Source organism: Nelusetta ayraudi, unplaced genomic scaffold (genome assembly GCF_046127955.1).
Source record: "Nelusetta ayraudi isolate G7.1 ecotype Tasmania unplaced genomic scaffold, CSIRO-AGI_Nayr_v1 ptg000042l, whole genome shotgun sequence".
Taxonomy (NCBI): domain Eukaryota; kingdom Metazoa; phylum Chordata; class Actinopteri; order Tetraodontiformes; family Monacanthidae; genus Nelusetta; species Nelusetta ayraudi.
In genome coordinates, this window is record NW_027466092.1 from 782,501 (window position 1) to 802,525 (window position 20,025).

At 48.2% G+C, this 20,025-nt stretch overlaps 2 protein-coding genes across 6 annotated transcripts in view; one reads left to right on the forward strand and one right to left on the reverse strand.

Moving 5' to 3' along the window:
- Window positions 1–14,493, forward strand: part of entpd1 (ectonucleoside triphosphate diphosphohydrolase 1) — a 17,810-nt gene extending 3,317 nt beyond the window's left edge. For 3 of the 5 annotated variants that reach the window (XM_076033500.1, XM_076033502.1, XM_076033501.1), the window contains exons 2-10: window positions 5,667–5,794; window positions 6,603–6,720; window positions 7,639–7,789; window positions 8,454–8,613; window positions 9,220–9,423; window positions 9,494–9,751; window positions 11,055–11,168; window positions 11,266–11,403; window positions 13,436–14,493. In XM_076033500.1, coding sequence (XP_075889615.1) covers window positions 5,667–5,794; window positions 6,603–6,720; window positions 7,639–7,789; window positions 8,454–8,613; window positions 9,220–9,423; window positions 9,494–9,751; window positions 11,055–11,168; window positions 11,266–11,403; window positions 13,436–13,642 — 1,478 coding nt within the window. In that variant the 3' untranslated portion in view covers window positions 13,643–14,493. Of the gene's footprint in view, window positions 1–4,484; window positions 4,674–5,666; window positions 5,795–6,602; window positions 6,721–7,638; window positions 7,790–8,453; window positions 8,614–9,219; window positions 9,424–9,493; window positions 9,752–11,054; window positions 11,169–11,265; window positions 11,404–11,983; window positions 12,300–13,435 lie in introns of those variants that run through there. The other 2 variants (XM_076033504.1, XM_076033505.1) reach the window with 2 other exon arrangements.
- LOC142893189 (potassium channel subfamily K member 1-like) lies at window positions 13,841–19,913 on the reverse strand. The gene is made up of 3 exons (XM_076033506.1): window positions 19,473–19,913; window positions 17,983–18,375; window positions 13,841–15,708 (listed from the first exon to the last, which is right to left on the reverse strand). Exons 1-3 carry the CDS (start codon window positions 19,822–19,824, stop codon window positions 15,428–15,430), a joined length of 1,026 nt encoding a protein of 341 aa, XP_075889621.1. The 5' UTR covers window positions 19,825–19,913; the 3' UTR covers window positions 13,841–15,427.
- Between the last annotated feature and the right edge of the window lie 112 nt (window positions 19,914–20,025).

Genomic DNA, 20,025 nt, shown 5'->3' on the forward strand with positions numbered 1-20,025 from the left:
TATGTCATAAGTCATAAAACATGTGAGGAGGACTTGTCCGGACTTTAACTTGCTGCTGCTGTATGAACTTTATAGTGTGTGTGTGTGTGTGTGTGTGTGTGTGTGTGTGTGTGTGTGTGTGTGTGTGTGGGCTGTTTAAGTCCACCTTAGCAAACTGTAACCTTTATACTCTCGTATTCAGTTCAAGCTGGTAAGGGGGGGGGGGGGGGGACTAAAGAAACAGGTCAGTCTTGGCGGGCAGAAGTAGCACCTGGTTAGGGGACATGGTCACTAGCCTTGGTAAGGGTTGGGTATCCCTCCGTGACATCACAAAAGGCTATTCGGGATGCCTTTTTACGCATTTGTGGACAGTTCGTCGGCAGGCTTGAGTTAGAAAACGTCACTAAATTGAATTTCGCACATTTTGGGGGAAATTTAGGGCGAAGGTGCAGCTCAGGTGACCCTAACTGGAAGTAAAGTTGCTTCAATGGAACTTTGAATATTATTGTGAGGGAAGTGTTGTGTTGTGATTCCTTCCTCCCTCTGAACACCATCTCCTTCTCCCTCATGTATATTTCCCCCCTGCGCCGTGATGCCGCAAGCTGTTCAAAAACTTAGAAGAGAAAGAATTTGCCCTTAACACCAAATGTCAGCCGGTAGAACGACAGACCGCCAGACAGACAGAAAGTACTGGTGTGGTGGCGGATGTTGAGATGTTTCCACTGGAAGACCTCCCCTGTCCTGTGTTCCTGTCACTCATCACACCTCCTGCTCAACCACCACCACTTTAAAAAGCAGCGCTGGACAGTCACACCAAGGTGTGTGTGTGTGTGTGTGTGTGTGAGTGTGTGCATGTGTAAGAGCGGGTGTGTGTCTGTGCGCTTGTGCATTCATGTGTAGGCGTATACACGTGTGAAAACACAATTGGAAAGTGACGTAATTTTTTTTTGTTGACGCTCCCTGCTACCTCTGTAATTCCTTTTATGTTTTTTTTTTTACTGCCGCTGCAGAGACTCCAGGTAAGGTTTTCCAGGGAGGTTGTTGGCAGTTGTTTGGCTCATCGTCACAACCGATAACACTCCCCACAAATAGTTCTCCTGCGGTTTCTGTCGGCTTTCCGAGGAACTTCCCGCTGTGATCTCATGCGCAGTCTGGACATGCCCCTCTCTCTCTGTGCCCCCCCACCCCACCCCACCACCCCCCACACCACCCCACCCAACCCTCCACTCCCCCGCCGTCTGTTTCCGTCCGTCCGTCTTGCTGGCTGTCAACAGCATCGTCCTCGTCAGGCCAATTAAGCCATTAATGTGGCAGCTCTGCTCTGCTCTGGGAGCAATTTGCAGACAGATCGCGGGAGCCGGGGGAATGATTTTCTTGGCAAGGAGCGGGGAAGTAAATGTCCCATCTGTAGGAGGCGACGGCGAGACACTAACAGGGGGGGCGGGGGAGGTGGGGGAGGTGGGGGAGTCGGCCCTCGAGTCAAACCGTGACATTTTCTTCCATCGAGGAGACGCCGACTCTTTTGCCCGCGCACCCTCCGTGTTTGTTAAGCCGCTTAGTTGCATTCCATTGACTGTATGTACAGATGGGTTTGGCCTCCCGTTCTTAATAGTAAGTACCAAAAAAAAGGTTGGTTTGGCCAGCATGGGCCGCCAAGGTTGGTTTCAAAAAGATTAAAAAATGACTGGTTGTCAATACAGAATGAAGCCTTAAATTCACACCACTACAAACTGGTTGCAATGTTTTCGTTGGTCTCTAGTAGAAAAAAAAGAATAAATAAGTCCAGCCAATAGGCTTTAATGTTCATTTTGTCTGAGTTGGTCTGATATTGAGTAAAAATAACTAAAAAAGTTGTGGGCGTGGCTACAGTTTAGAGGCCAACACATCCAAATATGGAATCTACTGGTTTCAAAACGGACTGGGAGTTCAAGACAGCGCCGCTGACCATGGAACCAACCTCGAGGCTTCAGAACCAGCATCAACCTCGAGGCTTCAGAACCAGCATTTGCCAACCAGTCAGTGACATCACGATGACTCCGCCCATCTTCATATTCAGGCTCTGGTCACTGCAGTAGGGAAGACCTGAGTGCGCCAAGTGGCTGCAGTTGATGCTGGTGTTGCAGGCGGAGGGAGTGTTCAGTGCGTACATGCTCCAGATGTCCCAGCCAACCGTCTGCAAGAGCGACTCTTGCTGGGTGTGTGATCAGAGCGGTCAGTTCTGGCAGGAGGCAAAATGCAGCCGTTTTAGCCAGAGGTCACCAACAGCGGGCTACGCCTGCTGTTTTCACAGAGACTAACAAAAACAAATTGGCGAGGCCGCTCCACCGGCGCCGAGCATCCTTCACTGAGGCTGATGTATTGAAAACCGTTGCCAGATGGCCTCTGTTTGTGCCGCGTCCGCACACCTGCAGCGCAACTGGCCGACATGTGTTTGCACTTGCGCTGAGACTCGGCGCCTTTACAAGAAGCCTTGCAAGGATGTGGGGACCCCGCACAGCCACGCTGGGGTCGGGGGTTTGGCGCTCACACCTCCATTTGAAGGCAGCCGGCAAAGTTTCCACAGTGTTCCGCGCTGTGTAATGGTGGTGGTGGTGGTGGTGGTGGGGGAGGGGGGGCGTCGTGGGGAACAATGGTTATGTGACGGGAACTGTGAGAGTCACGCTGCTTCCTTTTTTGGTGTGTGAACCTCAAGGCCGTTTTTTTTGCGTGACCTTTGTTGTTGTTGTGTTGTTGTTTGTGCTTCTTTAGCTGTTATCGCGACAAATGGCTGATATGTTGTCAGCCGCGACACCCAACCTTCAAACCTGCTGACCTGCAAACCTACTTCACATTCTCGCACACGGGACTTGACCACTTCTTTCTTTGTGCTTCCAGCTCTCTCTGCCTTTGTTTCCGAGAACATCTACAAAGTGCTTGAAGAGCAGTCGCAGCAAATACCACCAACTTCCTGCACAACTCATTCTGAACCTTTGATGCATCGACCTTTTCCTTTCTGTCATCCTGCAGCGTCACCGACTCGTTGCGCAGGCCCTAATTAACTGGCCTCCAAAAAAAAAAAAAAAAACATCCTAAACAAGTCAATTGATCTTCTTGATCTCCAGCGTCTGAAACAAGTGCACCTCAAGACTTCTGAACCTGTAAAGCCGCCTGAGTTTTTTTGCACTTGACACGCTCCATCAGCTGGGAGACAAAAGCCAACACTGCGATGAATGTGGCGAGTTATTGAATCAAGTCCTGGCACGACGGAGAGCAAGCCCACGGTGGTGAGGCACTTTTTGTCTTAGCGCGGCTCCACCCGGGCTTTCCCCGGCTTTGATTAAGTGATTTGAAGACAGAGCTGCGGGCCAGAATATGCACACACACACACACACGCACACACACACACACACACACACACACAATGATTTTGTCCTGCGTGTGAAGTGTGAGAAGTTCACGGTGGATCAATCAGAAGACCTTTGACCTGCTCTCAGCCTGGCTCAGGCTGAGAGAAGGTCAAAGGATGTGATTGTGGCAGTGATTGAATTACGAGGGTGAAACAAACACACACGGTTCAGTCCGTCGGCTGACCTGTGATTGCTTGAAGAAAAAACACTGGCCTGCCGTCTGCTTTAAACCGGATCCAAGTCGAACTTCCCACCAAAAAACAGAAGTAGAGCAACAAACTTTGGCTATTTGCTCAAAGAAGTCAAACAGTTACAGGATGGTTTTCAGGATGGCTGCACCCAATGCACAAAGCCGTGCAGTTCGAGAGAGAGAGAGAGGGGGAGAGAGGGAGAGGGAGACGCATGTGACACATTGAGACAGGAAGTGACACGGTCGCGGCAGCGCTCTGCTTCTGCTGCAGCTGATCCACACTCGTCTGCCCGCAAAACACAAAATGTCAAACAGCCTTGACATTTGCATTTGCAGGCAAGTCATGTTTTGGCCTGCAAACACACGCTGGCTTTTCCAACAAACGTGTCCAACACGCACGCACGCGCGCGAACACACACACACACACACACACACACACACACAGAGCGTGCACTTGAGTGAAAAGAAGGGGATCCCTATCCGTCACAGTGATGACATCACAGCCTTCCAGTAATAAAAGGAAAAAAACTGGTAAACAAGGGAGTCCCCACTTCCCCTGTTGCACATGCAAAGAGGGAGGGTGTGTGTGTGTGTGTGTGTGTGTGCGTGCGCGCGCGCGCGTGTGTGTGCAGCCTGGTTGCCTAACTCTCATTGGTTCGCAGAGCGAGGAGGGAGAGAGAGAATGCGAAAGAGACCCTTTTAAGGGGGTTCTGGAGGACACACACACACACACACACACACACACACACACAGACACAATTTGGTGGTCTCCATAGTGATCGGGGGTTGCTGCCCCGGCTCAGGGGGAGGAAATGCCAAACTTGGTGTTTCACAGAACACGCACACACACACACACACACACACACACACACACACACACACACACACACACACATGCCGGACGGCAGCAGAAGACCCCTCTCGTCTTATCAGCCTTCCGTCCACACTCTCCTTCCTGTCCTCCTTATTCTTTCCTCTTCCGCCGCTCCTCCTCCTCCTCCTCCTCCTCCTCCTCCTCCTCCTCACCTCCTCCCTCCCCTGTGTCCACCCCCTGACTCCCCTCCCCTCTCTCCCTCCCTCTGCCGTCAGTGGCAAGTTCATTGAAGCAGACAACAGAGGTAAGCGCTCCCTTTGCTCCGTCGCTGCTGTTTGTCTTTTAATCTGTTCAGAGTTTGAACTCTTCCTCCGACTGCTCCACTTCTTTACTGCCAGCAGCAGCAGCAGCAGCTGCGTCTGTTTGCCGATGTCCTCGTGAAATCTCCTGTGCAGCGATCTTGTGTGTGCTGTAAAACTCATCAAGTGTGTTGTGTGCATGCGTGTGCATCTGTGTGTATGTGTGTGTGTGTGCGTGTGCGCGTGTGCGTGGAGTACACACCGGTTCATGTTTCTTTTGATTGTGGAGTCAATACAGACAAACCTCTCACACCCCTTTTGTCTCCTGTTTGAATGTGGAAAATGGAACACACCAGCTTATTTTATCTGCACTGGGTCTGTGCGTGTGTGTGTGTGCGCGCCCGCGCACGTGCATGTGTGTTGTAAAGTCCCAGTTGTAAACATTTGACCCTAAAAAAGTGCTTAAAACAGGATTAGGGGACGAAAGGCCCAGTCTGTGTTGAAGATTAATTTAATACCTACAACAGGACGTCGGGATGATCCAACCCTGTTGGCCAACACTGACTCACTGCTGGGGATGGAATCACAGCCTTCCCCCGAGACGTCTAATTACTCCTGATTAATTGCAATTTATGGTTGAGCCAAAAGCGCAAAAGAGCCGACAGCTCCACGGCTGTGGCGTGAAAGACGTCCTGTCTGAGGGGTTGCTTGTTGAGCTCTTTGATGGGAGACCCTTTCATCTGCAAAATAACCTCCTCCCTCGGGGATCAATGGGGAACAGGCAGGAATGCTTTTCGTCACCCCGAAACAACCCAGACTGAAGATGCTGACACTCTCGTGCTGTGACATCGCTCACATCTGGATGTGAAACCCGACAAACAGTTCCTCTTTCTAATGATCCCGCCTCTCCCGTGTCTCACTTCTCCTTCTATCACTCTGTCCGTCTATCTGTCTGCCTGTCTACCCGTCTTCCCGTCTTCCCGCCCCCGCTCCCCCAGAGATGAAAGGAAAGAACCCCTGGCACTCGCCTGTGGCCATCGTCATCGCTGTGGTTGCCGTCATCATCGTCGTTGCCCTGGTGACCGTCGCCGTTTTGCAGAACAAGCCCCTTCCCCAAAAGTACAAGGTAGGCTGGCCAGTGGCTGGAGAGGCTCCGTCGCTAAGAGCCTGTTGTGTTGTCTTTTGTTGTGTTGCATCTGTTAGCGTGTTGAGTATGGGAACGGTGGGGAGGGGGAGGGGAGTTCTGCTGCTGCTCAGACGTGTGTCCGGGATGTTTTCCCGCTCTCCACGTCTGCTGAACATCTGGGTGGAAAAAAACATCCATAGGCAATGTTTCTCTGTGCATTGTGGATGGGCAGACGCACAGTTTAGTTCACGATGGCCCGTCTTAAATTGATTTCACAAAAAAAATGCTCACACGTATGTTTTCAGTACTTTTGTATTTGTACTATATACTTTATCCTATTCAATACTTTGTATCTTTCCCATCCAAGTCTGCAGCCGCCATCTGTGACCCAACCCTAACTTCCTGTTAGTGTCAGTATATTACCATCTTGTAGTTCAATCTCTGACTGCTGATGAAGATGGGTGGAACTTATGCGTTCAAAACAAACTGGAAGCTTAAGACAGGAACTGGGAAATTCACCCACCAATGGGGTGACCTCTCGATGACTCCGCCCATCTCCATATACAGTCAATGAGTGTAATTTGCCATTTTGCACGGCAGCTTTGAGCAATTTGGTTCAGCATCACATATCCTGAGCCAAACGTCAAACCGCAGTGGTCACTACCACCCGCTGCCACTAGCTGGAGCTCCAGAGCAGCGAGGTTGACTCGTCCTCGAGCGTCAAAGAAAATAAATATGTCCAACGTGTCCATTTTTGGGGGTGCATTCTGGATTGCTATGATGTGACGCCTCCGTCCTTGGTCTCCAGTACGGGATCGTGTTGGACGCCGGCTCCTCCCACACCTCAGTGTACATCTATGAGTGGCCAGCGGAGAAGGACAACAACACGGGCCGGGTCGCACAGAGGCATGTCTGCCAAGTCAAAGGTAGGGATTGCACCTAGTGTGTAAGATTGTTTTCCTTGAGGTTTAACCAGCAGAGGAGCTTCAGCCACGAACACTGAAGTTCCTAGTTTCTCTTCCTGCAAACTTTTTAGACATGTGGCTTTTTGCCCACAAGCGGGAATCTTGCACGGTCATGATGACCACAATGAAGATGCACAAAAATCTTAGTCAGAGCAATAGAAAGAACTTTATGCTGAACCAACCAGTGCACCGTCAATACAAATATCTTCTTCTATCCTGGGGAGTTGCACACCGCCTGGTGGTTCTGTATCATGCACGAAGCAAAAATCTGAAGTTATTATGTTAACATCATTCATGAAAGAAATATTCCAGTTGAGCTGCCGCAGCCCGAGATATACTTGATCCATGGAACCTGTAATCTTACACAGGAGTGAAAGGTTTTCTCACAGGATCACAGCTAACAATCCAGTATTCCTGCAAAGTTATGTTGTTTCCCCTCATTATTCATTCTAGTGGGAGTGTGTTTTAGCACTCCTGTTGGTTGTGCAGGAAAATGTAAAATCATACATTTGAAGCAGTGATCTGAAAAAAAAATGAATGGATTGATGGGCTGTAACTTTCTCAAAATGAGAAAAGTGTATAAATGGATAAAAGCATCCAGATGGAGTTTAATGACTAGCAGGAGACAGTAAACAGCCGCGATCACAGGAGTGTGCAGCAACTGCGCCATCAAGACTTTTTTTTCTTTCATTTCTGACTTATTTTCCGCAGCCAATCATTAGCAAAGTCGTTAAGTGTAAGACAGCGCAGTCCGACGTCGGAGTTTAATTACACACTCGCCTGCTCGAGGCTATGAGCCGGCAATCGTAAAGGCTGCGACAAAAATTGAATGGCAACAGCTGTTCCTCTGACTGGAACCTTCTGCCTCACTCCTCACAGGTCCCGGTATCTCCAGCTATGCGTTGGCTCCGAAGAATGCCGGAGAGTCTCTGGCGCTCTGCATGCAGGAGGCCAAGTACTGGGTGCCTGGGAAACGACACCGTGAGACGCCGCTGTACCTGGGAGCCACGGCCGGGATGAGGCTGCTCGAGTACGGTCGCACAAGCACACACACTAGACATGTCTACACGCAAAGACACATTGATGAGACATACAGTCCATGCACGGTGACTAGTGGTGGGCGTATCAATCTCAATATTGATAATGTTGATACCGGTGTTGGTATCGGTAATGATTGATATCGGTGTCATGAGATTGATACGTATAAAAGTTGTATCTACTGATTACTACATTACTTCTACAGGCCAGCCAATAAAGTTAGTTGTTTTTTTTCCTGCGCTTTTTTCTGCTAAGGTGAGAAAATCATGGACAAGTATTTTATATTTACCAAAAATGTCCAAATTCTGTCCTGGGTTTTAACTAATTAATAATCCACAGGACGAGATAAACCACAAAACCACTTAAAAATCATGAAAATTTTGATAATACAGTTTCCTTATCAAAAAGTATTCGATATCAGTATTGTATCGGTATCAGCAATACCTGCCCTGTATTTACATCAAGCTGCATTCGCTGCTGCAGCTGCACTTGCAGCCATCTGAAGATTTATAACCTGCTTAAAACCGACGTCATGGGCTGCAAATACATCAATGTCAAACTCAATGATATACGACGGCGCAATGTTTATTACAACGATATGCGCGGCGGCTGCATTTGATTCATGTGACGGGGTCCGTTGGCCTGTTTTCCTGCAGCATCGAGAACAAGAGAGCCTCGGACCAGGTGCTGCAAGCCGTGGGGGAGGCTCTGCAGAAGTTCCCCTTCTCCTACCAGGGAGCCAGAATCCTGAGCGGCCAGGAGGAAGGAGCCTTTGGCTGGGTCACCGTCAACTACCTGGACGACCGGCTCACGCAGGTCAGTCGGTGCTGCAGCAGGCGGACAGGAAGCAGGAGTCTTTACGGGAGCACAGGATTTGTTTTTTTCATGCATTCGGGTGGGTTAAGATTTACAGTTCTGAGATTCTGTACAGCAACAGAGTTAGTGACCATTAAAAAAAAAACAACAACAACAAAAAAGATTAGATGCTTTTGAAAACATCCATATTATTCGATAACGTCAGAACTGCATCAATTCTCTTCTTTGACTCAAGTAATTGTGCAGTCATAGTTATAGTGTTGTGTGCTTTCATTATGTGTGATGCTGAGTGAGGGCATTGCACACCACTAGAATTGTGAATGAAAAAGGTTTTAGTGAACCACTTAAAAAAACAAAAAACAAAAAAAACATATTTCTCCACACTGGAATGTAAGTACAACTATTTAGATATTTTGGTTTTGATCATGGAAACTCTCCAAGAAACCGAAAAGTTAAACTGAATGTCAAACATCTACATTCTTGGTGTGAGTGAGTGGACCTGAGAGGAGGACTTTTTTTCATTTCTCAACAAAAAACATCACTTTGCCAACATTGATACCAGTGTATGACCTGAACCCCCCAACCCCTCCCCAACATCTCCACCAGGCCTTGCCCACCACCGGCGCCCTCGACCTGGGAGGAGCCTCCACGCAGATTAGTTTCGTCTCCGACTCTTTCAACAGCTCCGAGTCCCCGGACAACTCTGTGTTCTTCCGGCTCTACGGCAGCGACTACAGCCTCTACACACACAGCTTCCTGTGCTACGGCAAAGACCAGGCGCTCAAGATGGTGCTGGCTCGCCAGACACAGGTCGGTGGATCTCTCTCGCTCTCTCTCTGAGGCCTCCGGTCTCGGCCGCTGACTGGCTCTCCGTCTCCAGTTAGGTCCGATAACGCTGGCCGACCCCTGCTTGAACCCGGGCTTCACCGACACCAAGAACTACAGCGCGGTCTACAACAGCCCCTGCGTCTCCGCCCTCAAACCTGCCTCACTTCCTGCCAGCTTCACCCACACAGGGACGGGGAACTTCCAGCAGTGCCAGGAACGGGTCAAGAACATCTTCAACTCCAGCCGCTGCAGCTACAGCCAGTGCTCCTTCAACGGGGTCTACCAGCCGCCTCTGCAGGGGCAGTTCGGGGTGAGGAGCTAATTTCAGCTGACTTCCCAGGATCCCACGATGCTTTGCAGCAGCACGCAAAGCATCATGGGATACCCAAGTGCGCGAAAGATAGTGCGGTGCATCCTTGGAATTGGCTAAAACTAGTGCGTATTTCCGAGGGTGCATTTTCAGCGTCCTAAGCACCCTCGGGAATTGGGACAAGCCTTCGCGCAGTGCTATGACGCAACTCCCTTCCAAAATGCGCACTTCAAGGACACAGCACCTGAATTGAGACACAGCCTTAGAGTGTCCTACACTGAGGTCACGTGACCAATGGTGCCCCTCAGTGACGAACCCATTCTATAGAGGTTTTCTGGATTGAATAAAACACAATTGTGATTTTAAACATTGAATTTAATCTAATATGTTTAAAACATTTTCTCTTATCTACACGAGCATAACTGTCAAGTTCACATCAGTAATGAAAGAGTCGCTGTCCAGAAAACATGCGATCCAATCAGAATGGTCAGAAACTATCAAGACCCGGATGGCTGCTTCATTCAGTGGTTTGGACTTGATGAGTCCAGGAGAAGGCCGAGCTGCGTGTCTTAGTTTCAGAATCAGGAGTGAACTGAGCAATCACGGCTTAATATTAGGTGGGCGGGACAAAAAAAATCTATTTTAAACTTTCTTGATCCAGAGCTGAACACAATAGCAACGATGTGTAACTTTAGTTGTATTGAGTGTTTGAAATGGGATTTTATTTTGATGATGCACATGAATGTATTTGATTGGGTCTGTGTGTGTGTGTGATTTGTTATGCACAATAATTTCATAACGCTGACTGTGGTAATGAAATGAATCTTGGTGTCCGTGTCAGCAGTTTTGGTGAAGTTACTGTAATGATGAGCCGGTTGATGGTTGTGGAGAATGTCGTTGATGTTGTTCTAGCCTGCTGTTAACGCGCTTGTCATCATTGATTGGATGATCGTAAGATGAAGGTCCAGCTGTAGTGCTCACGGTTCACCACCAGTGTCACTGCACCAGCTGAGGACATGCAGGGAGCCGGTTTGTTTTGGCGCCATGATGCAGCTTTCAGGCCCTACAGAGTCCCGGTTCACAGCCCCAGTTTTCTCTCACCTCTCTCTCGCTTAACCGTCAGTAAAAGAGATCGTGTTCCACTTTAAATTGTGCATAATTTGAGGAAAAGTCACCCGTTAGCGGCCTCATCTCACAGCCACTGGCCAACCAAAAGCAAATTGAAAATCATAAAAAAAAACAAAACAGATTACCTGCTTTACTTGGGTTCCTTCTGACTCCGCCCACTTCCTCCCACCTCCAGGCCTTCTCTGCCTACCACTATGTGATGAACTTCCTCAACCTGACCGACACATCCGTCCCTCTGGAAACTGTCAAGCAGAGGCTGGCCAAATTCTGCTCCACTCCCTGGGATCAGGTAGGCCCGCAATTCTTTTTCCACCTTATCTGGATCTTGACAACCCCAATTCTAATGGGTATCACCTCCCCCCCCCTCCTCCACCCCCCCACACCAGATCAAGCAGCGGCACCCCACGGTGAAGGTGAAGTACCTGTCTAGCTACTGTTTCTCCGGCACGTACATCCTCACCCTGCTGACGGAAGGGTACAACTTCACCTCGGAGAGCTACTACAACATCAACTACATTAAGCAGGTCAGTACATCTCCGCCCGCTCCTTTTACGATCTCACGCTGCCCTGCTCCTTGTCCTATTCCAAAGTAAACACCGTCAGTCTGCATGCGCGTTGTTCGGCTTCATCAACGCGTTCCTTCCTGGAATTTCAAACCATATCTGGACTGGACTGAGGGGTGTTTTGGCACCTAATCTCATCCACGTGCAAGAGTGGACGAGCCGGACAGTCGCCGGACGTCTATCTAGGTCGAGAGCGAAAGTCCCTTTTAAGAGGATCAAAGTGGTTCCCTCTGATATTGGTTGTTTATCTTTGGGAGATAAAGTTGCACAAAGAAATGTTTCGCACATGAGATGACGTCAAGCGAAGAGTGGGCTGGGCCAAACAGCGCAGGAGACGCTGGCTAGGGCTGAGCATCAAGACGCTTTTGGCTGAGATTTGGTGCTTTATAAATAAATGTTGAGTGATTGATTGAGTGAGTGACAATATAACTTAATCTCACACAGTAGGAGTGAGTTTTTGTAGTCCACCTTTCTCCGACTGACCTCTCAGGCCTTCGTCCATCACGCTTTGAAGCTTCGATATTATTTTTTTTTTGAAGAGCAGTAACTGTAGCTTAGCTGAGGAGATCAGCACTGACCGACCTCAACCCAGAGGACCAAACTCGATTAGGAGCAGCCCGGAAGCAAACTTAGCAGGCAAAGGTGGAACCATTCCGGGACACCTGATAGTCCATTTCCAGCTCAGACAGGGTGAAGACGGACGGAGCAACGAACCTTCTTTCAGATCCTGTTTGCGGGGAGCTCAGTCAAACGAAGCGCCAGCAGCCGACTCTGGTTATGACAAACTATTGCTTCCGTAATCTGTTTATCCGATTTACGCGACAGACAAATGTCAGGAGGCTCCAAAGTAAAGTCACGAGTCCGAAAAACAAGAAATCAGTTGCTCCCATAAAAAAATTGAATTGGAGCAGACCCCGTTAGTTTTTGGATGAGACGATAAATTTCAAGCCAAGTGCTGGACGACGTCCAGGTTTACTCCAGGAAGTGAAAGGACTCCCACAACCACCCACAACCTGCTTCCTGTGACTCCCTGGGCAGGCGTAAAAAGAAAAAGACATAAAAGGCAAAAGTAGAGAATCTATCATTTGACCACAGCTAATGTTGCTAACAGGATTAACAGCAACAGCAACAGAAATCAGGTTTCTCAGAGCACAAACAATGTGCGTAAATAAAAACCGTTGCCATGCGCACGGAAGGCCGCAGCGTTGCCGTTCTGATCCGAACCATCTGCTCCAGGCTGGAGGACTCGAAGAACAAACACACCGTCGGTGAGAGGGAAGCCCGCCTCGTTGACTTCCCACTATTATGTCAGTAAATCCTCTGGCTAATCGGCCAGCCCCAAACAAAATAAAAATCTCTGCCAGGCGGTGACATAACTATAAATATGTACGAATAAATCATCAAGTACAAATACTTTGTTACTGTACTTAAGTACTTTTACTCCCTGCATTTACACACAAAAATCTGTACTTTCCAGTCAAATTCTGACTAATGAATCATATTTCCAAAGTTTTCCAGTACTTTTGCTTTTGATATTTTTACACAAGTATCCATACTTTCACTCAAGTACAGAATGTGAATACTTTTGCCCCCTCTGATTTGATATGATGAAGTTTTTTGGGTTTTCCAATTTTGTAACATTTTAGCATTGTCTTACAGTCTTATTTCTGGCCTTTAGATGGTGCTAAATCTCACTCTGGGCCTTTAAATAAGAATTCTGATTGCGTAGAGAAATTGAAATTCAAAAAAAAGGGACACCAACACGTCGAACTAAAGCTTTGAGGTGGTGATATTTCCAGCGGACAACCACTCCCTGTGTCCAAGCTTTCTGTCTCTACTAAAATATATCTACTTATCTGCTATTTGAAAGACAGAAATTGATAATATTATCTGGCATGTTGGGCCAAAGTCTCCGTGTCGGTGCCAAAGTTGATGTCTTACGACTACGTGAACTCGCTGTCCGGCCGTGACTCACTTCATCTCTTCCGACCAGATCAAAGGCAGCGATGCCGGCTGGACGCTGGGCTACATGTTGAACCTGACCAACATGATTCCGGCCGAGGCCCCCGACTCGCCGCCGCTGTCCCACGCCGTCTACGTCGCCATCGTGACGCTGATGCCGATTCTGCTCTTCAGCATGCTTGTCATCAGCCTGTGCTTCCTCTGTTTCTGCCGCTCCAAGGAGCCGCAGATCGTGTGACTGGATCGCTCGCACAGCGAGGGAGGAAGGGAGGGAGTGACTGTCACGTCGCACGGCTGGTAGGCCGTGCAGGTAGGTCAAAGGTCAATATCTGCTGCACTTGCTCCTGCAGCTTCTGTGGACACGAGGACTTTCCTGAAGGACACATATTCCCACCCAGCGGGTCGGAGTTCTGCTCCTCCGGTTGAGGCAGGTCTCTGTTTGTTTGTGTGTGTGTTTGTTTGTCCCTTTTAAACGTGTGTTTGAATGTGCACAGCCAAGTTAGTCTGCATGTAAATGTCTTGAAATACAATGTGAATGATACTGTATGAATAAAATAACCCCAGTTTATATGAGATGCCTGGAAAAAGAGAACAGGAAAAATATGTATTCTGTAAATTCTGTAGTTTTTATTTTATTGAAATATTTTTTAAACGCTTCTGTCACAGTTTTGACCCCTTATTAAAAATAAATTAGTCAAAACCCAGCAAACTTATTGATGTAAACAAAACATCATTTGAGTTTTTTTTTACAGGATGAACTGTTGGTAAAAATGTTTAGCTGCTTAGCATCCTAGAGGGGGAAAGGAAATCTGCAGAGATTAGCAGGCAAGTTGACAATCACGGCAAAGCAAAATAAAATAAAATAATTTAAATATTCAAAACAAAAAGGTTACCCTAACTGCTGCACAAAAAGGTAAATGGACAGTACAAAAGGCCGTCGAGGAAATGTGTTGCGTGTGACATGAAAGTAGTGCCCTCTAGTGGCGAGTTGCCCCCAACAATTCATTGAATCCAAGTCCAGAAACATAAACTCCAAAGCGGCTGGTGGATCAGGAAATAAAATAAATACCAGTGGAGTGTTTGTTTGAATTTTGACCCTCTTTTTTTCTCGCTGTCTCCTGCTGTGCAACAATTACATTGGTTAAATACCTATTAATGTGCTTTATAGATCATACAAAACATAATTTGTCTTAACCTCCCTTGATCCGGAGTAACATTATACAAATAAAATACTAAAAAGAAAGAATAAAAGGTAATAATTTTAACAGTGCTGACACTGTGTCACAATGTTAAAATCCTTTATAAAACTTTTTAAAAGGAAAGCCTCAGCCAGAATAATTTTTAGAGGTATTATTAGGCAAAATACATGCTTTCCAACAACAATGACACCCCAGACATGAGAAAAGCCCACCTTTGACTGCGAGAAGTGTTCACTAAAACAGTTTGTTCCATGTATGGGGCCTTTAATGAGCCAACAGCAGACGTGAGGGGAGGTCAGCGACTTCCTGGAAACACCCAGCAGGAAATAACTTCCCACAGCGCCATCTCCTGATCTCCCCAGGATCTTGACCTTCAGACGCAGCAGTGGGCTAACCTGCGAGAGCCTGATTAATGACCTTCATCGCTTCAAATTCCCCCGACACAGATGCCGTGTGCGTATCATTATATAACCTGGCAGGAGCTCCAGGAAGAACTTTTGACACTATTGGGACTCAGGAAGTGAAACCTCGTGGGTTTCCTCTCCTGTCAGCCGGCCGGCCGGCCGAGCCCTTCCTCTTTGTGACGCTGCCAGCTCTTATCTACAGGGAACTAGTCACCAGGGGAGGGGTGAGGAAACAATGCCATCCTGATCCCAGCTGTAAAAAACAAAGTCTGTTGGTGTTAGCAGCAGCAAAAAGCGGAGCCTTCTTTTTTGTAGTCGTTAAGTGCTTACATGCAGATAAAAAACAAGAATTCTCAAGCTCTGTAAGACGCCAGTCTCACAAAAAAAACAACCAAAAACAACATGTTCCATCACCATCCGTCATCTCAGCTTCCCGTTAGCGGCAGGGATGTAGGGCGCGGCCGTGTCCTGCCGCAGCGAGGCGGCCTGGTCCGACACAGAGGTGATGACAGGTGAGTGCTGGACGGCGAAGCGGTCCACCGACTCGCCCAGCTGCTCGCTGCCGATGATGTTGGTCGTCTCCGAGTCCAGCTCGCGCACGTGCTCCTGCTGGAAGCGCAGCGAGAGGCGCTTCATCTGCGGCAGCTCGCAGCAGGTCTCCAGCACCACCAGGACGCAGACCAGGCCCAGCAGCAGGTAGACTGCGGAGGGAGGAGAAAAACCAGCCGGGTGACTCATGAGGACAAACGTGGGTTTGGTCAGGAAGCACTACGGGTGCGACCAGTTCCTACTTCCTTCTTTTTCAGTTTACTGGTGCAGCTGTAAAGACCCTTCAGTCCACTGCTTCTTTTAAAGGCAGTCTGTAAAACAAATGCTTGGAATGTGCCACTAGAGGGCCCTCATTCGTGAAGCTGCATCTAAAATTCAATTTTATCCAATCTTGTTTAGTCATTATTGATAATTATTGAGATCATTGTCTTCACACAGGTCAGTATCATTAATAGTCATACATAACTCAAGGCTAACTGAGAAATTGTGTTATTTCAGGAGAGTAGCAAACCGGTTGCCCTTCAAATGATTTAGTACCCACGAAGTAGCTCTCAGGTTCCAAAAGGTTGGTGAGCCCTGGACTGGTCCAGTCCACTGGTCACTGGTCCAGTGTGTAAAGTTTTTCAGGAAGCCTGACAGTGTGTTTCGTATTCAGAGCACTGTCAGACAGGCTTCTTTAAAAGATGGCTTAACTTAAGATGGCAGCCAGCTAGGAGCAGGCCTCTTGATCTATGTATATATTCTTATATATATGAGAACCGATGTGATGGTAGGAAAACCAAATTACTTTTATTGCACTGCCAGTACAGACTTTTAATAATGTATTTTTGGGCAGTATGATAAGTTTTTACCATAATAAAAATATTTAATCAAGCCAAATTTTATACACTAGACCTCATCTTTGATTTTAGCACAGACGTCTGCTGACTATGACTGTTATGTTCCACTTATGTGTTGTTCCAGTGGTATTTTGTTTCCTGGGTGTTGTTCTATTTCTCCCTCCCTGTGTCATTCTCTGCAGGCCTGAGTTCACCAATCACCTGCTCAACCACCCCAATCATCTCCCAACCACCTCATCTGCTGCTGATCACAGCCATGACCTGCTGCCTCCACCCACCTTGGCTTCATTGGTCAGCTACTGAGTCCCTGGCTCCACCTCCACCAATCACACTCCTCTGCCGCTCTATAAAAGGGCTGCGTCCAGCTCAGTTCAGACTCTGTCACCCACACCAGCTGCATGCTTGATTGTTTGCGCCAAAGGCCCATTGAACGCTTTGAGTTTGTTTGCGTATCTTTTCACATGTGTGTATGCCCTGCCTTGGAACAGGTAAGAAGGGGGCCTCTATATATAGACATCACAAAGGTTGAAACTTTAAGCCACACTAGATGAGGGGTGGTTGCCACTTTTGTATTTATTCCACTGGACAGAGCAGTTAGGCAGGCAGGCAGGTAGGCAGGCTTTTGTTTTCTTAACCAGTTAGTTGGGTAGGCTCTGTGTTGTCTGTGCTTAAGATTGTTCTTTTGGCAACATCCAATGTCCCCTGGTCCCTTGGTGGCTTGTTTGTTTTGAACATTTTGAGCTCTTTGAAAACCCTTTTGTGCACACTCGTAAATAACGGAAGCATAACAAAATAACGTGTAAAAGCACATAGCACCTTCTTACTCTTATTACCTCTTTTGACTTTTTTACTTGCCTCCCCAGTGCTCAGCATCCCTCTGGTTTTAATTTGTTACTTAACCTTTGACCCTAGACCAATTTGCGTTCCTAACAATGACTCAAGTCTGCCTAGAACTCAAGCTTTTGTCCACTAGGGGGAGGCAGAGAGTTAGAACAGTAGTTGAGTGACGACAGACGAGTGGCCCAGTGACTCCAGCAGGGACTCTGGTCGGGGCTTTTGAGGTGTTCCGCTCTCATGTGTGACCGCATGCACTAAAGACCAGTTCAACCAGAGGTGACGACAGACCGACAAACGAAATGTCAGACTGTCACCTGTGACGCAGCGATGACGCCGGGACTGAAGACTGTTTGTTTAGTGAGCCAGATCATTTGGTTCAGGTGACCAAGATGAGTTGGTCGCTCTTGACTTGTGCTCGTATGTGAGATTATCTAACATACAAAATTGTACTCAATACAGTCTTATTCAAAAATTGCAAGAGATAAAGGCAAGTTCTAAAATCAATGAATTGTTGGAGCCGATTGTTTCATTGCATTGTCATACCTCTGTAAGTCCCTGGGAAGAACTATGCCAACAAACAGCAGATAGAAATCTAATCATTTTAATTTTAGTAAGACAGCGTGTTTCTCAGCGTCCACCTCTAAAGCTCTGCCAGAAATGAATAAAGGATTTCACTGTGCTACTGCATTGGCACACTGACTGACCAATTGAACAACCAATAAAACAACCGCTACCTGCAGCTCTACTTACTCGTGATGGCCAGCCTGTAGAGCTGTGGGTGCGTGATGTCGTCGTTGCTGTGCGTCTCGCCGGGCACGTAGTCGCCCAGGCCGATGGTGCTCAGAGATATGAAGCAGAAGTAGAGCGACTCCAGGAAGTCCCAGTCCCTCTCCAGGCTGGTGAAGATCCCCGCCGGGATGAAGAGCAGGACGACGGCCATGAGGACGGCCAGGCAGGTGGCGTGCGCCGCCGCCGGCACGCCCCAGCGGCGGTGGAAGTAGGCCACGGGCCGCTGGGTCACCACGGACATGATCCTCTTCACCAGCAGCGAGAGCAAGAAGAGGGTGACCGGGATGCCGCAGAGGGCGTAGAAGATGCAGAAGGCCTTCCCTTCATCTGAGAGCGGGACAGTGTGACCATAACCTGGAAGCAGAGGGACACAGGTCAGTCCGGGTCGGAGGGCAGCAGGTCTTCCTCAGGAGGAGGACTACCAGGGGTGTCTCTGAGGTGGAGCAAGGACTTTTCCATTGGGGTGACCATGATCATTAGTCATATAGGAGGGACAATAGGTCAATACCGAAAATGTCTATTTATTATTGTTCTAACTGTTACTGTAGTTGTTTGTACTTATTAAATGTTTTGAACGAGACCTTATAACAGTCACCAATGCCATTAATTAGAAAGCTGGAAATCATCACACATGGTATTATGTTATTATTCTGAAATGAATCAACCTATATCAGCTTGGGTTAGGGTTACATTAGATTTCTCCATTGAGTGACCTTTTTCAAAGGTCAACGATAAAAAAAAAAACAACAACAAAAACAACCCCACAGATAATGTGCATTAATCAACAGAGATATCCCTTGAGATGCTGTCGTGTGGAAGTGTAAGGCATTTTGCCAGCCCCCCACTCCCCCCTTCCCTTTGCCAGCCGCCACGCCAGGTGTTTGTTTAGTGGTGCAAAAAACAAAACAAATGACACCAAAACAGTCTGTTCAGCTGTGACAAATCTAAAAATAACATCATACACCCTCAGCAGTTGTGAGGTTCGTCATGCCATTTAGGTAGATCGAGGAAGTTACTTATTTTAAATGTACTAACAGTTGCTTCTGTAATAATAACAATAATAATTTATTATAAATGGTCCAACATGAAATAAACTTTTCGTGGAGGAGACGTTCCTTAACCAGGCAGTCATTTAAACATTAAAGGGTTTTCAGCGATTCTATTTGAGAGAAAGAGAGAAAAGAGAGAGGGAATGAGAGTGGTGGGTAGAAATAATTTGAATAATTTCCGTCCCGGTAGTCACAATATTCTGGTATTTAAACCGGGGGAATTGCTTCCTGGCTCGCAACCTGCCTGGAGGGGCACCTCAAGCAGAAAAGCCATTAGTCACAACCAGTTACTCAAGACAGGAAGGAGCCTTTTCACGGCAATAATTACAGCCAGTCTGGAACTTTTTCTCCCCCACCAACTCTGCCGAGTTTGGGGACACCTGGGCCGCCTCGCCGACTCACCGGTGGTGGTCAGCACGGTACTGGAGAAAAACAGCGACGACACGAAGTCCCAGTTGCGGCGGCTGTCGTTGCGTAGCACCGACACGCCGTAGTTGCTGGCCATGAGCGCGCGGCCCAGCAGCTCCTCCAGGCGTTCGTCGGACACGCAGACGTGCTCGCGCAGGAAGTCGCGCTTGGCGCCCAGCAGCTCGCGCCGCAGCTCGTGCTCGTAGGGCAGCTCGATGGCGGAGAAGACGGCGGCGCCCAGCAGCAGGTAGAGCACGTAGCCGAGCAGCATCAGCGCGAAGTGGAGCGACGGCCGGTGGCGCTCGGCCACGCGCGAGCAGCAACCGTCGGCGCAGGCTCGCGCCATCCCTATCCGGAGCGGAGTGAAGTGGCTGGGGGCCGGCGGGCTCGGGGCGTGCGCGAGGACTCGCCAGACTGGCCGCGCTCACTCACCTGTGTCCTCCAGTGATTGGTCGTTCGCGAACGAAGCTGTTCTTTAAAGTCTCTCTGAAGTGAACCAAGAGAGCCGGTTCCTGATTGGGAGCCGAGTTTGTTTTTTGTTTTTTTT

Excerpts from the sequence above, each read along its gene's own strand:
- LOC142893189 (XM_076033506.1), bottom strand. The coding sequence starts at position 19,824 with ATGGCGCGAGCCTGCGCCGACGGTTGCTGCTCGCGCGTGGCCGAGCGC. Across the intron at positions 18,376-19,472 it reads TACCGTGCTGACCACCACCG|GTTATGGTCACACTGTCCCG; the intron begins GTGAGTCGGCGA and ends CTCTGCTTCCAG. Across the intron at positions 15,709-17,982 it reads CTACAGGCTGGCCATCACGA|TCTACCTGCTGCTGGGCCTG; the intron begins GTAAGTAGAGCT and ends CTCCCTCCGCAG.